Source organism: Eurytemora carolleeae, unplaced genomic scaffold (genome assembly GCF_000591075.1).
Source record: "Eurytemora carolleeae unplaced genomic scaffold, Eaff_2.0 scaffold622, whole genome shotgun sequence".
Taxonomy (NCBI): domain Eukaryota; kingdom Metazoa; phylum Arthropoda; class Copepoda; order Calanoida; family Temoridae; genus Eurytemora; species Eurytemora carolleeae.
The window spans coordinates 31,466-46,290 of NW_019396518.1; the positions used below are offsets into that span (position 1 = coordinate 31,466).

At 31.4% G+C, this 14,825-nt stretch overlaps 2 protein-coding genes across 2 annotated transcripts; both read left to right on the forward strand.

The window, feature by feature from the left end:
- Window positions 1–1,962: 1,962 nt before the first annotated feature.
- Window positions 1,963–10,351, forward strand: LOC111704749 (serine-aspartate repeat-containing protein C). Its single transcript, XM_023477083.1, has 5 exons — window positions 1,963–2,171; window positions 2,816–2,965; window positions 4,955–5,017; window positions 7,733–8,473; window positions 9,377–10,351. Exons 1-5 carry the CDS (start codon window positions 2,024–2,026, stop codon window positions 9,547–9,549), a joined length of 1,275 nt encoding a protein of 424 aa, XP_023332851.1. The 5' UTR covers window positions 1,963–2,023; the 3' UTR covers window positions 9,550–10,351.
- A 1,521-nt stretch (window positions 10,352–11,872) lies between these two features.
- LOC111704753 (uncharacterized) lies at window positions 11,873–14,436 on the forward strand. The gene is made up of 3 exons (XM_023477088.1): window positions 11,873–12,237; window positions 13,186–13,511; window positions 13,706–14,436. Exons 2-3 carry the CDS (start codon window positions 13,445–13,447, stop codon window positions 14,101–14,103), a joined length of 465 nt encoding a protein of 154 aa, XP_023332856.1. The 5' UTR covers window positions 11,873–12,237; window positions 13,186–13,444; the 3' UTR covers window positions 14,104–14,436.
- The last annotated feature ends 389 nt before the right edge of the window (window positions 14,437–14,825 follow it).

The following is a 14,825-nucleotide window of genomic DNA, read 5'->3' on the forward strand; positions in this document are numbered from 1 at the left end:
TGAACCTTGAGTATATTTTAACCCGAAGTATACCTAACCCTAAATATATCTAAATCGTGAGTATATCTAAAACCTAAGTTTATCTAAACCCTGAGTATAACTGAATCCTTGGTATATCTAAATCCTGAGTATATTTGAACCCTATGTATATCTAAACCCTGAGTATATCTAAGCCGTGGGTGAGTATATCTAAACCCTGAGTTTATCTAAACCCTATCTATATCTAAACCCTGAGTATATCAAAACCCAGAGTACATCTAAACCCTGAGTATATCTAAACCCAGAGAATATTAAATCCCTACCTGAGTATATCTGAACCCTGAGATATATCTGAACCCTGAGTAAATCTGAACCCTATATATCTTACCCCTAAGTTTGCCTAAACCCTGAGTAAATCTGAACCCCTGATGAAATGAAGATCTGCACCCTGAGCTAAATGCATAGAAAGATATTCCCCTGGTTAAATGGCTTTTAACCTAGTATATGAAGGGATACTAGACAGACCAGCAGTTTTACAGAAACCAGGAGCAGATCCAAACTTCAATCTTTATCTCCATTTATTATTTTTCCACATCCTTCCCCCTCATCCTTTTTTTCTGAACCAAACTGATAAAAAATAATTGTGATTTTAAGTTTAATTTTATGGAAATACAGTAAAGAGCAAAAATGTGCGATTCCAAGGTTAGAATTAGAAAAAAATTAGGATTTTGCTAAAAAAAGGTTTTGACAGACAAAAATCTAGAAATTTTGCATATTGTGGACAAAAAATTAATATTGGATCATTATGGATTTAGATATTAGAATAACGGAATTATATAGATAATATCATAAATAGAAAACTATAAATTAGGAATATTATGGATAGAAAACTATAAATTAGAAATATCATGGATAGAAACTATAAATTAGGGATATTATGGATAGAAAACTAGAAATTAGTAATATTATGGATGGAAAACTAGAAATTAGGAATATTACGGATAGAAAACTATAAATTAGGAATATTATGGATAGAAAACTATAAATTAGGAATAATATGGATAGAAAACTATAAATTAGGAATATTATGGATAGAAAACTATACATTAGAAATATTATGGATAGAAAACTATAAATTAGGGATATTATGGATAGAAAACTAGAAATTAGAAATATCATGGATAGAAACTATAAATTAGGGATATTATGGATAGAAAACTATAAATTAGGGATATTATGGATAGAAAACTATAAATTAGGGATATTATGCATAGAAAACTAGAAATTAGGAATATTATGGATAGAAAACTAGGAATTAGGAATATTATGGATAGAAAACTAGGAATCAGGAATATAATGAATTGAAAACTAGGGATTAGGAATATTATTTATAGAAAACTAGGAATTAAGAATATTATGGATAGAAAACTGGGAATTAGGAATATTATGGATAAAAAAATAGGAAGTAGGAATATTATGAATAAAAAACTAGGGATTAGGAATATTATGGAAAGAAAACTATAAATAAGGAATATTATGGAAAGAAAACTATAAATTAGGATATTATGGAAAGAAAACTATAAATTAGGAATATTATGGATAGAAAACTATAAATTAGGAATATTATGGAAAGAAAACTATAAATAAGGAATATTATGGATAGAAAATCATGAATTAGGAATATTATGTATTAAATACTAGGAATTAGGAATGTTATGGATAGAAAACTAGGAATTATGGATATTTTTGTTAAAAACTAGAAAAAAAAGATAAATACTAGACACCCAGAAATTATATTTTTTTTTTTAAATATTAAAAGTTACAATTTAGAATAAAATTTTTAGTAGTGGATAACAGTCACCTTGCATAAACTTAAATCTGTTTACAGAAAAACAAATGCACTTGCCAGTTATTTTTGCAAATGCCATAACTTTTTAATGACAAGTTTAAATCTATGCAAGGTGTTCAAGCCAACCCAGACCTTTCACATAAATCACATGTTTAGGTAATAGCGTTCACATGTTGCGTCATTACCGTCATCATTATGATCGGAGCAACCTCGACCTCCGACTGGATGGTTGCAGAGGGTTGGAGAGAAGGATTGTTTATGCAATGTGTGTCTCCAGGAGCACCTCTACCTCTACCTTTTGATATGGACCCTACACCCGGATGCTCTAAAGCAAGAAGTGCAAGTAAGTTTTTTCTTTTTTTTCATAGTCTCCCCTGTAAACATCGGTATTAAGTGATGACATCTATGTCGTCTTTGATTCCCGCGACATTATTCAAAAATCCCATAATCCCCCTATCCCGGGATTTCCAAAATGTTTTTTATCTTTAAATGTAGTTCCATCTATGTTCTATGTATCAAGAATAACTTTATTTGGCTAAATAACTCATGTCATTTTTTAAGATACAAAAACGATAGGCCACATATTGAAAAGCTCAGATACCGAAGTTGGGCGTTGGTTTTTTGAAATTTTCTGTGACGCAGAAATCTGCTGGTTACTTTCTAGAAACGAAATTGGCTTAATGTTATAAAAAAGGAAATAAAGGTTAGACAGATGTTTTAATGTCCTCGTTGGGTAATGATCAACAACATCGTTTTAAAGCAAATATTTAATTATTTGATAAATTCTGAAATAGATTTTATATCATCTAGAGGTAAATATATTTTATGGGTTCATAACTTCATAGGAATCTAGCTGTGACGATATTGGGTTTTGCAATTTAAAATTTGCATGTGCAAAATGGAATTTGTAATTTCAAATACACAAAATTTAAATAGAGAGAAAATAATATTAACAAAATAATATTAATAATCATCATTTTTTTGCAGGCTATTTACGGGGATGTGCGGCTTTGGTGATAATCGGTCTAATAACTGACTTTTTTGGAACAACCCTCACCTGCTTGGGGTTAAAGAGTACAGATCCAAACAAAAAGTACAAATATTACCGTGTATCCATCTACGCTCTCATTTTGGCAGGTAGCTGTACAGTTCATGTAATAGAATAAACAATGCAGTGTGTTTTATCTTAAAACGATTGGATGATAAATGAATGAATATAATGTTGGTCAAAGCAAGTCACAGAAATAAAAAAGCCTTTGAAATATAAACACCTTTGAAATAAATTATTGGACAAACAGAAAGTAATTAAATACTTTTAATCATAAAAGATCTTACACCCAGTTTTCGGAAAAGTACACAAAAAAATATACATCACATTGGATCGTTTTATAGCTGGTTCCAAAATTGTGACTTTGGGGACTAATCAGAAAATTTAGAAAAAATTTCAAAAAATTTTATAAGGCTAATAAAAAAATTTTATTCAGAAAATACTAGGGCGTTTGGGTATTATGTGTGTATTTTGGCGTTAAAGCCTGGCGGTAATCTTATATGATATGGGACGCTTTGTATATATTCTTCTTCTATTCCAAATTCCAATTTATTTATTTGTTCTAAATCCTTTGGTAGCAAACAGCATTACACTGTTAATGTAAACAAAAACAAATCTTAAAAGATTCCTATTCTTAACACTTCTTACTCTCACATATTTTTAATTTAAAAATGTACATTGAGCTCAGATATTTTGAATAGATGTAACTTTTTAACTATGTAGATTCTAATCAGTTAAACTTTACAGTTGAGAAGTTTAACTATGTTCAGAGATTTAGCAAATGAAAAATCGGAGAATCAATTCTGATTCGGTCCAGGACAAGTTAAACTCAGAAATACTCAAGTTTCATTTCGCCCGTAGAGTCTATGTAAGGTAGTTAAACTGAGAATGCAGCATTGTGGGCAAATTCTTTAGGATTCATTTGAGACATATAAAACTTTTCCACGATGTATAATTACTAAGTTTGAGTGAATAGTCGACGTTCAAAAACATGAATTTGGGTCCGGGTACGTTTTCAGAGTAGTTTTTTTTAAATTATTAAATAACGACGACGAAAAATAAAGTAAAAATTATACATCAAACTAATTAGATGGATAGGAACATATTTCTCAAAAGAAATTTGTCAATAAATCAATGCTAGAATCAATTATATTGTATTCATCATTATATTGAATTTCTTATTGTCAATGAATTTATTCGTAGATTTCTACAAATTCTTCAAATGTCGTCTTTTCAAAAATAATTCCAGAAAATCTGCAGGAAATCTTTGTGAATAATGAGAAATTATAAAATAATAATTGAACAAGATTTCTTATTTTCGATGATAAGATTAATTTTTATTATCTCAACCTGTTCCTAAACAACTATTGTTTACTTTAGAATTTTGTTTACTTTCTTTGTCGTCGTTATTTAATAATTTAAAAAAAACCGATTCTGAAAATGTACCCACCCAAATTCATGATTTTGAACGTCGACTATGCACTCAAACTCAGTAATTATACATCCTGGAAAAGTTTTATATGTCTCAAATGAATCCTAAAGAAATTGTCCACAACACTGCATACTCAGTTCAACTACCTTACATAGTTGGTCTCTGCCTCTTTAAGATGAACTTCTTTTTATTTTAAATTTACCGCGTAAATAATTGTATAAATCTCGTAGCCAAAAATGGGCTTAACGTTAAGTGAAGAAATTATGGATTAAGTTTTGGATTAAAAAGGAATGACCATGAATTTCAACATTCGGGTTATTGTATGCAAATTTATTTACCAAACTAAATTATTATAAATGTTAAGTTATAAATCTGAAATTTTGTAGGAAAAGAATTGAAAAATCTTCTCGGCCTGGAATTTTTAATGCAGCGTTTCTTTTTTAGACATAAAGAAATACTCGCAAATCGTTACTTTAATCCATATTTTAATTTAAAGCAGGATAATTCACATATTTAAACCCTTGTTTGTTGATTTTTACTAAGTAAAAAAGTTGCAATTCATTTCAAAATAAGTCTTGTTTATTTCTTGACCAGACCCATATAAATTTTGAAATAAGATTTTAAAATTCTCCATTTTGTTTTTCAGCTATCGCATTCCTTCTAGCCGCCATTATCTACCCGGTTCAGTTCTCCAAGGATCTTGAAGACGGTAAGAAAAATTTGCGGATTTTCTAGATTAGAAACACAAGAAACATTTAGTTAGAAACACAAGAGTTTCCATCATATCATGATATAAAATTTACTTTATATAATAAATATTTACATCATTTCATGAGTATTCACATCCTATACAAGTAGATAAATCAAGAAATGAGTATTTACATCATGAAATGAGTATTTACATAATATGAGTATTTATATCATGACATGAGTATTTACATCATGAAATGAGTATTTACATAATATGAGTATTTATATCATGACATGAGTATTTACATAATGAAATGAGTATTTATATCATGACATGAGTATTTACATAATGAAATGAGTATTTATATCATGACATGAGTATTTACATAATGAAATGAGTATTTATATCATGACATGAGTATTTACATAATGAAATGAGTATTTATATCATGACATGAGTATTTACATAATGAAATGAGTATTTATATCATGACATGAGTATTTACATAATGAAATGAGTATTTATATCATGACATGAGTATTTACATAATGAAATGAGTATTTATATCATGACATGAGTATTTACATAATGAAATGAGTATTTATATCATGACATGAGTATTTACATAATGAAATGAGTATTTATATCATGACATGAGTATTTACATAATGAAATGAGTATTTATATCATGACATGAGTATTTACATAATGAAATGAGTATTTATATCATGACATGAGTATTTACATAATGAAATGAGTATTTATATCATGACATGAGTATTTACATAATGAAATGAGTATTTATATCATGACATGAGTATTTACATAATGAAATGAGTATTTATATCATGACATGAGTATTTACATAATGAAATGAGTATTTATATCATGACATGAGTATTTACATAATGAAATGAGTATTTATATCATGACATGAGTATTTACATAATGAAATGAGTATTTATATCATGACATGAGTATTTACATAATGAAATGAGTATTTATATCATGACATGAGTATTTACATAATGACATTAGTATTTAAATCATAAAATGAGAATTTACGTCATAAAATGAGTATTTACATCATGCACATGACTGTTAGCATCATGCAATGAGTGTTAGCATTAGGTACATGAGTGTTAACATCAGGCACATGAGTGTTAACATTATGCACATGAGTGTTACCATCATGCACATGAGTGTTAGCATCATGCAATGAGCGTTAACATCATCCACATGAGTGTTACCATCATCCACATGAGTGTTAACATCAGGCAGATGAGTGTCAACATCATGCACAGGAGTGTTAATATCATTTAAATTGCACATGAGTATTAACATCATGAACATTGCACATGAGTGTTTACATCAGGAAATGATTAAGTATTTACTTATTTAATGAGAATTTAAATAATAAAGTTATGATTTACTCATGCTCATGCTACTCATACTCATGAGTACTTACTGGATTTCAAACACGAGCATCGTCCCCACTTAAAACTACATTTAAAACAAAAGCTTGAACTACATTGAAAAAACTACATTTGCAACACAAGTATTTAATACATTTGCAACGAGGTCTTTTTTGCAACGTTTAAAACATGATTGGTTGGTATTTTTAACACAAGTATTTTTTAGAGTAAAACATAAAAATAAATAATTTTAACACAAGTTTTATAATATTTTTTTATTTACATTTTAAGCCACAAAATACATAAATAATATGTACCCCCCAAAAAACTGCAGACATTTTTTTTGCGTCTGCAATTTTATTGTTATCTATTGTTAATGTTTATGGATAAATATCAATAACATTTAAAAAACCAGATTTCAATAATGAATTTTGCAACATTATGTACTAGCTTGGAAACCCAGCTCTGCCAAGTGTTTTCCCTAAAGAAATCAAACCACTCAACTCAGAAATTTTTAAGCTAGGCTAAGAATATTCCAGTGTTTTTAACGAGTTTCCCAATCAAAATTTGAGGCAAATCGGTGTTCATGAGTTATGCTCGGATATCTGAACAAACAAGCAGTTTATATATATAGAAGAAGATATGTAGATAGTTATAAAAACAAACAAAATTCATATTTTTTTTTTTTACATTTTATCAATTTTAGACACACATGGAGAGGTCATTAATAATCTTACTGTGATGTAAGATTTACATGTTTCTCATAATGACCTCTTTAAAGAAATAAACGGGAAAATGGGATTAAACAAAATTAAAATTAAATTTTCTATTTTCAGTTTAAAAGACAATTTTTTTTAAAAATATTTTCTAAAATCCCATTTTGCCCGTCTCTCCTTATCTAAGTATTGATCAAAATCCTAATTTTCTCAGAAAAAAAAAGTTATTATTTTTATTCAGTATGATAAAGACAAATTGTATGGTTTGCAATTTCTCTCTGGGATTTTACAGTAAGATCCGAAAAAATTGAATTAGGAAGAAGGCATTTGAACAATTTTATACGTATTTTATGTTGTTTTAAATCAAATAGTTTTGCTAGTATGTTGAAAATATTTGTTTAAGTGAAACGGGTCTGTGTAGCCTGCACAATTATTGTGTTTTATGGGAATTGGGATATTTGTAATCATACCCTGAGTTTTAAAGTCGTCTTCCTATTCCACAGATCTATGGATATTACTGTATTTTGATGAATACTAAGATCTGTGAGGAAGCTCTAGTAGACACGAATACAGAATATTTATTCTTGTTTTTTTGTTCCTAGAACCACCATACGATGGTACTGTCATCCAACCACATCCGGTCAAAGGCGACCAGGACTTTGACAATGACGGAATTTTAAACCATCTTGACCTTGATGATGACAATGATGGAATTAATGACGACGAAGACCCTGATGATGACAATGATGGAATTCCCGACGATAAAGACGATGATGATGATAACGATGGTGTTCCTGATGACAAAGATGGAAACCAAGAAGATTTTGATGGGGATAGTATTCCCAATGATCAAGATGATGACGACGACAATGACGGTATTCCGGATGATGAGGATGACGATGATGATAATGATGGTGTTGACGATGCCTTTGACAACGATGACGACAATGACGGCATTGATGATGAGTTTGAAGAGGATGCCGACGGTGACGGTGTTGTAGATGGAATGGATGGGGATGATGATGGGGATGGTAAACCTGATGATGGTGGAGATGATGATGATTTCGACAATGATGGTGTGCCAGATTCTTTGGATAACGATGATGACAATGATGGTGTCCCAGACTCCGAAGATAACGATGACGATGGCGACGGTATTCCAGACAGTGAGGACAATGACGACGACAACGACGGAATTCCTGATGACATTGACAATGAGGTTGATTCTGATAATGATGGTGTCCCAGACTCTGTTGATAATGATGATGATGGAGATGGTATTCCTGATGACAAAGACAATGATGATGACAACGATGGTATTGATGATGATGAAGAGCTGATTGGTAGGCTGAGTGCAGAGTGCAGAGTGCAGTTTTTAATGTTTTCTTTGATATTAACAGATTTTAAATTTTTTATAATATACTAATAAGAAGACAGAGAGTGGAGGGCAGAAAGCCCCGTCCCCCTTCAGACAATGTGTGCATTTACAGTGTATTCTGTACTATAAAAGAGTTCAAAGACAGACTTGAATCACTACAATATCTACGATGTAAACCTATCTTAGTATCATAGTTGATACTAATCAATCGGTTGACAAAGAAATTAGATAAGGTAACAGTTTCAGAGAACGGAGAACCCACGTCTAATTAAAATAGATTTCATGTTAGAATAAAATCTTACATAATTTCAATCATACTTTCTCTTATGAAACTGTTGAGAAAAACAAAGAAGTTTTGAATTTATGTACCCAATTAAAGGAATTTAATCTTTGCCACAAACTCTGATTTTCTAATCCCTTTATCTGCAACCCAATGTCGTAGACCTAAGATATTTCAAACTCTGATATCTGTTAGATCAAATAATCTAAATTTGAAATATCAAAGGTCTAGACCATTAGGTGGTAAAGATAGAGGTATTGGAAAATTTGAATATTTGATTAAAATTTTAAAGATTTTAATAAAATCTACACAATCAACTTTAAAGTTTTATACTTTGCGGATAACCCAGTGTGTTCGTTTTCTGTTAAAATAATAGTGTTATTTTTCCCCTGACTCACTAAAACATAACATCGTTTGTCTAGAGTTTGTTTGAACTAACATCTAAAAATGAAAGATTAAGGTATAAATCAAGTTTTTTGAGTCTACTACAACACTTTTAAAATTTTTTCTATGAAAAAATATCATTAAAAGTAGTGTTATGATTAAATTCATCTTTTTGATTATTCCTAACTTTTTGTTTTATTTTAGGAGCCAGGAGAGTTTATTCTTTCGGGTTCGGATACGGAGCAACCTGGGGATCCATCATTCTAATCTTTGCATCTGTCGTCCTGCTAATCTGCGACAGGGAGTCCGAGGAGATCTTCTACAAGGAGAGGCAGGTTGAGGAGGAGGAGGAAGAGGAAGACGCAGGAGAGGTTTAACTGTATCATGTTCAATACTACTCCAGGTCTCCATGTCATCATTCCAGCCTGTACCAGACCCCCATCCCCTTTGCAGGATAGGATTCTCTCGTCCTTATCCTCATCCAACCTTCAGATTGTCTCAACTGATATCCTGAACACTGAGCAAAACCGGAAGTTCCGGACTTCAGTCATCCAACGAAGCTCGATTTGAATCGAAAAAGTTGTTGTTATTCGCGTAAACCTGTTTTATGTTTGTTTTTGTTATCCTTGTTCGACCCCCCGCACCTTTATATTGTACTCGTTTATAAAAAACTACATTTCTTTAAAGTTTCTGCTTGTTTTTTTAAATCTGTTAAAACGTCTAGAGTTGTTCCTGCAATTTGTAATTAATATTCACTTCTCTACTGTACTCTAACCATGTATTGTAAATAAGAAATGTTGCATGTTTCGTAAATATCTCCTCCTTGGTTCTATCTCCTGCTCCGACATTGGAAACCAGGCTGATTGAGGTTTCCTTTGTACCTGGAGCAGGGTTAGCGATATCTGTACCGTTCTCTGACCTGACTGACCTGACCTGAACCATCCATCATCAGAGTATTGTGTACTCCATTTACTCCAAGTACTCCTAGAACCATGAAACTAGCTCCGTTGTAGAATAAATTGCGTAGGCCGGGACGGATAATATCTAGTCCTTGCTCCTCTCAGTATCTGGACCTTCCCAGATTAGTTATCCTTTACTCTCTAGTTACTCCTTTAATTTTAATGTATTTTTATAAAAAAAATCAATAAAATTCTTTTTTAATTAAAAATTTGTTTGAGATACATAAACTTATTATACTTTTTTTGCGTAAAGAAAATTGAGCATGGTAGTGTTATTAACATGTAACATATGTAGAAACAAAAATAATTTTGAAATATTATTAATTTGAGCTGGATCACGTTGATTAATGATAAAAATACTTCATTCCCTATTTTATTTTTTAAAATTTTAGAAATCCGGTAAGACAAACCTACAAAATATACTCTTTCTGGCTAGATTATTATGTGAAAAAAGTTCATTTTTTGACTCTTCTGTTGTTGGTTTAAAACTTGAATTAAGTATTGTTATAACAAAATTAAAGGATTGTTGGAAGGTATAATCAATAATAGATCAAGAAGAAGTTCTATAAAACAGATTTTGTATTATACTTCTGAGTCTAAAGAATAGGAGAAAACTAGTGAGGTTAACTAAAGATCAACTTGTTGAACTGTTTCCTGGATTTAATTGGTTTAGGTCGTCTTCACGAGATAGATAGAAACATTGTTCTTTTTTCCCATATATTGTAATACGATTAATGTCGTTCATGTGGTTTACAATGAAGATTAATTTTATAATCTTTATTTCTGAACAGTTTGGAAGATTTAAGTTTTGCTTTCTAACAAGATTTTATCAAATTTCAAGTTTACAAGTAAACAAAGAGAAGCTGTTTATTGACAGTGTCTCTTTGTTTCCAGGTTTATGTATATTCATGCTGTTTAAAAGCTTTGTGGAAATCCAGAATCTAAATTCAAAGTCGTCTTCATTGAATTGATATGTACGACGAGGGTGGTTTTCTGTCCACAATTAAAGTATAGTCATATAGATATGTGATAAGTACTCTAATATACTCTATATTGAGTCTTTTATTGGGGTGAACTTCTGATCAAAAATTAAAACAACTGGTCTCTGGAATATCTAATTTTGAAATTATTTTTCTCCTGTTTGAATTTTGAATAAAATTTGATTGAACAAATCAGATTGAAATAAGAAAAGCCGAAGTGCACAGTCTCCACCTAGGGCCAATCAAAAATGTATTCTATGACATTAATATTGAGGTCCACAACGTGCTTTCCCTGATTCATCAAATACATACCTATTGCTTACCTATTCATTGACAAAGATTGCTCTTATTTCAACGTACTAAGAAAAACAATTTCTTTTATTATTGTTGTGTAAGGAGGATCGAGTAAAATTTGAAAATCTAAAACCTTAAAATGTTGAACTTTTGAGTTTTATTCCCCGACATCTCAGATTTGATTTTCTTACACATAATAAATGTCGTCTTACTTTTTCATAATTTTTCCATGACTTCTTGGAAAATACAGGAAAGGTTGTCTGGTGTCAAATCACCAACTTCAAGGACTTCAAGAAAAAGGCAGCAAAGTGTGTTTTATTATGATTTAGAGTTTGGTGCAATAAAATTATTATTAGATCTTGAAATCTTATGAAATAAATCATAGATGGATAAAAGAAAATTATGTTTGAAAATCTCAGAATATATATACTTTAGAATAACAGGTGGCACCTGTATTGGTGTGACATTGTGAACATGTATTGGTATGTTATTGTGTACATGTAGTACACTGTTCTTGGGGGGATTTGTTTTGATCAGTTACATGATTTCTCAGTATAAAAAAGCATGAGGCATTGTTCAGTGTTAAATTGTAACACGGATCAAACATACAAGATAAGATTTCATTCTTTTCCAAAAGATGAAAAGTTGAAAAAAACGTGGAGTAACTTCACAGGAAGGCCAAGTTTCTGGACTCCGGGAAAATTTAGTGTTGTCTGTGCGAAACATTTTGAAAACAAATACGCTTCCGGACGAAAGTTAATTTAAAACGGTGTTCCCAGTCTCCATCCTCCCCACCATCCACATCAACAGGAACAGCTAGATAATGGAGAGGGTGAGTCTGGGGGGTGCTAGATTTTCCTGTATTGCACTAGGTTTTCCTTCCCTTAAGTGCTATTGAGGAGCTATTCTGAAATCTCAGGAGGAGGGGATACGCCCCCTCCCTGAATCCCTCAGGGGGGTAAGAAGGTCCTACACCCCCCCCTTATCCGCCCCTGCTTATTTAGTTAATGAATGATTTAATATAAATGTAATTTCATTCAACCCTATAAAGGCTGGCTGCTTTAAATTTATGAAGGGGTCCAGTTGGGGACGACCCGCCCTACCCGCCCCCCTTAAAAAGGCCTGGAATATGTTAAAAGTTACATTTTTTTGTTGTTGTTAAATAAAAACATGTGACAACTGATTTTATATTTACTAATCAATTATTTTTCCATAATGTAACTTTTATATACAGTGATAACAAGAAAACAATGAAATAGGAAGACGACATTATATTAATACTTAAGTGTATTTGATGGTGCTACAAAGCAAATAATTTTACCAGACAATTAGATTTTTTTGTGTGAAATGGGTCTGTTTACACTGCACAATTGCTGTGTTTCATGGTTTCTGAACTTTTTATCCTCAGAATCGTCTTACTATTCCTGAGTTTTCTGGTTATCACTTCATGTAGCTTAACCCTATTCCTGTTGGGGGGAGGGGGCAATTAGACCCCCCTGTAGTTTTTTTTTAACATAACTCAAAAAGTTTTGATCTGAGGCTGTTGAAATTTTCTGAGTTTTCCTAAATATCCAAACCCTGCACTAATTAGTTATCACGATTCTAAACACTTTTAGATTAAAAGATATTGTTGTATTCCTTAAAATACCCTAAATTATTTGGTTCGTAAACGAATTTTTCCACAGAACAACGGGGGCTTCAATATCTTAATATCATCGAGAAGGTTTAAACTGAAATTGTTTTAAAAATGTATTTTAATATTTCATTCATATTTTTTTAGACATTTTTCTGAGTCATGAACAGCCTACCACTGCACTGTTCCCTCTCGGAGTAATTCTGCTCTCCCTCAGAAAAGTTCTGTTCTCCTACAGGGGAGTTCTGTTCTACCTCAGGGGAGTTCTGTTCTACCTCAGGGGAGTTCTGTTCTACCTCAGGGGAGTTCTGTTCTACCTCAGAGAAGTTCTGTTCTACCTTAGGGGAGTTCTGTTCTACCTCAGGGGAGTTCTGTTCTACCTCAGGGGAGTTCTGTTCTACCTCAGATGAGTTCTGTTCTCCTACAGAGGAGTTCTCATATACCTCAGAGTAGCTCTTTTCCTCCTGAGTCAGGTATTACTAGAAATTCATTAAAACGATTGTTAAATTGTAAAAGAATTTTTATCCCGTATTTTTACTTACAATTTCATGATTTTGGGTATAAGCGTGCACAAATATTTCTTAGTAATTTTTTTCTATATTGTTTTAAAAATTAAAATTTGTGCTGAATTTTGTTAATTTTAGACATTGCAATTTTTTTGTTTCAGCCAACAACAAGAGAAAATCTAAAGAAGAACTTTACACCTCTAGCTTTGAAGAAATTTCAGAAAATGGATCTATTGCTGACGAAATTATCCAGCAATACAAAAAAACTTCTGTAGCTGTTGATAAAGCATATCCTCCAGTAGATAAATCAGATTCTGAGTGGATTAAACTTCTTGTTAATCTAGATCAGAGCTCTGAATACAAAGATAATGTTTTGACTTATATTTCTGAGTATATACAGAAACGCTTGATTGTCAATGAAAGCTGTCATTTATGCTTGATGCATCTAGAAAATGAAAAGTTCCCGGATACTTGTAAACTTATAGAATTGAAAAATCGCGGTGGTCTGACCAAAGCAAATTCTAATGTGATAAAGGTAGTAAAAACTGCAAATAAGTGATTGAACTAATGTTTTCTACAAAGAATGTTGCAGAAGAAAAGTTTCTTTTTCAAAAGATGTTGATTTCTATTATGGAAAGCGTGAAACCAGAAGTTTTCTCTGAACTTAATGACCATGAATCTAAATTCGCGAAAAATCACCGAACAAAAATAGTGAAAAAACTTGCAGCTATATATTTCACAACGAGACTTCGCCATTTTTGCAAACTCAAAAAGTTTGTGCCCAATTCTGGAATCAGGCACAAAAATACTAAGCTAATACTGTTTAAAAATGAATAACTTTTAAGTTATCCATTTTGAATTGTTACAGAAATAAATAATTGAACAAATTTTACTAATGTTTTTGATATTAAAAGTTTGCTAATTTCTTGTAGAAAGGGATGTGCCCCCCCCCCCCCCAGCTCTCCCTGATATTGCATTTGTAGAAGAAAGGACCATGGAGGTTTAAAGGAACTAGGACTTATGAGAGAAAAGAGTTAAAAGTTTTTATAAACAAGGTTTAAAATTTAAATGAACAGGCTTGTTGGCCAAGCGCTGTGGCCACCTTAATGTCTAATTTGATGTGGGACACCCTGTACTATACATGATGCTTCATGCCTGCTCCTTCAGTATAGTAAATCTTTAACTGAAAGTTTGAAGATTTTTCGATCACATTTTGGCGGATTTGTAAAAAATGTGAAGTTAAAGATAAATATATTTTGTTTTGTATGGTCTGGGACTATT

What these genes read in the sequence shown, in the direction of transcription:
- LOC111704749 (XM_023477083.1), top strand. Translation starts at nt 2,024, where the DNA reads ATGATCGGAGCAACCTCGACCTCCGACTGGATGGTTGCAGAGGGTTGG. An exon ending in CTACGCTCTCATTTTGGCAG is followed by an intron (nt 2,966 to 4,954) that starts GTAGCTGTACAG and finishes TTTGTTTTTCAG; the next exon opens with CTATCGCATTCCTTCTAGCC. An exon ending in CTCCAAGGATCTTGAAGACG is followed by an intron (nt 5,018 to 7,732) that starts GTAAGAAAAATT and finishes TTTTGTTCCTAG; the next exon opens with AACCACCATACGATGGTACT.
- LOC111704753 (XM_023477088.1), top strand. Translation starts at nt 13,445, where the DNA reads ATGAGTTCTGTTCTCCTACAGAGGAGTTCTCATATACCTCAGAGTAGC. An exon ending in CTCTTTTCCTCCTGAGTCAG is followed by an intron (nt 13,512 to 13,705) that starts GTATTACTAGAA and finishes TTTTTGTTTCAG; the next exon opens with CCAACAACAAGAGAAAATCT.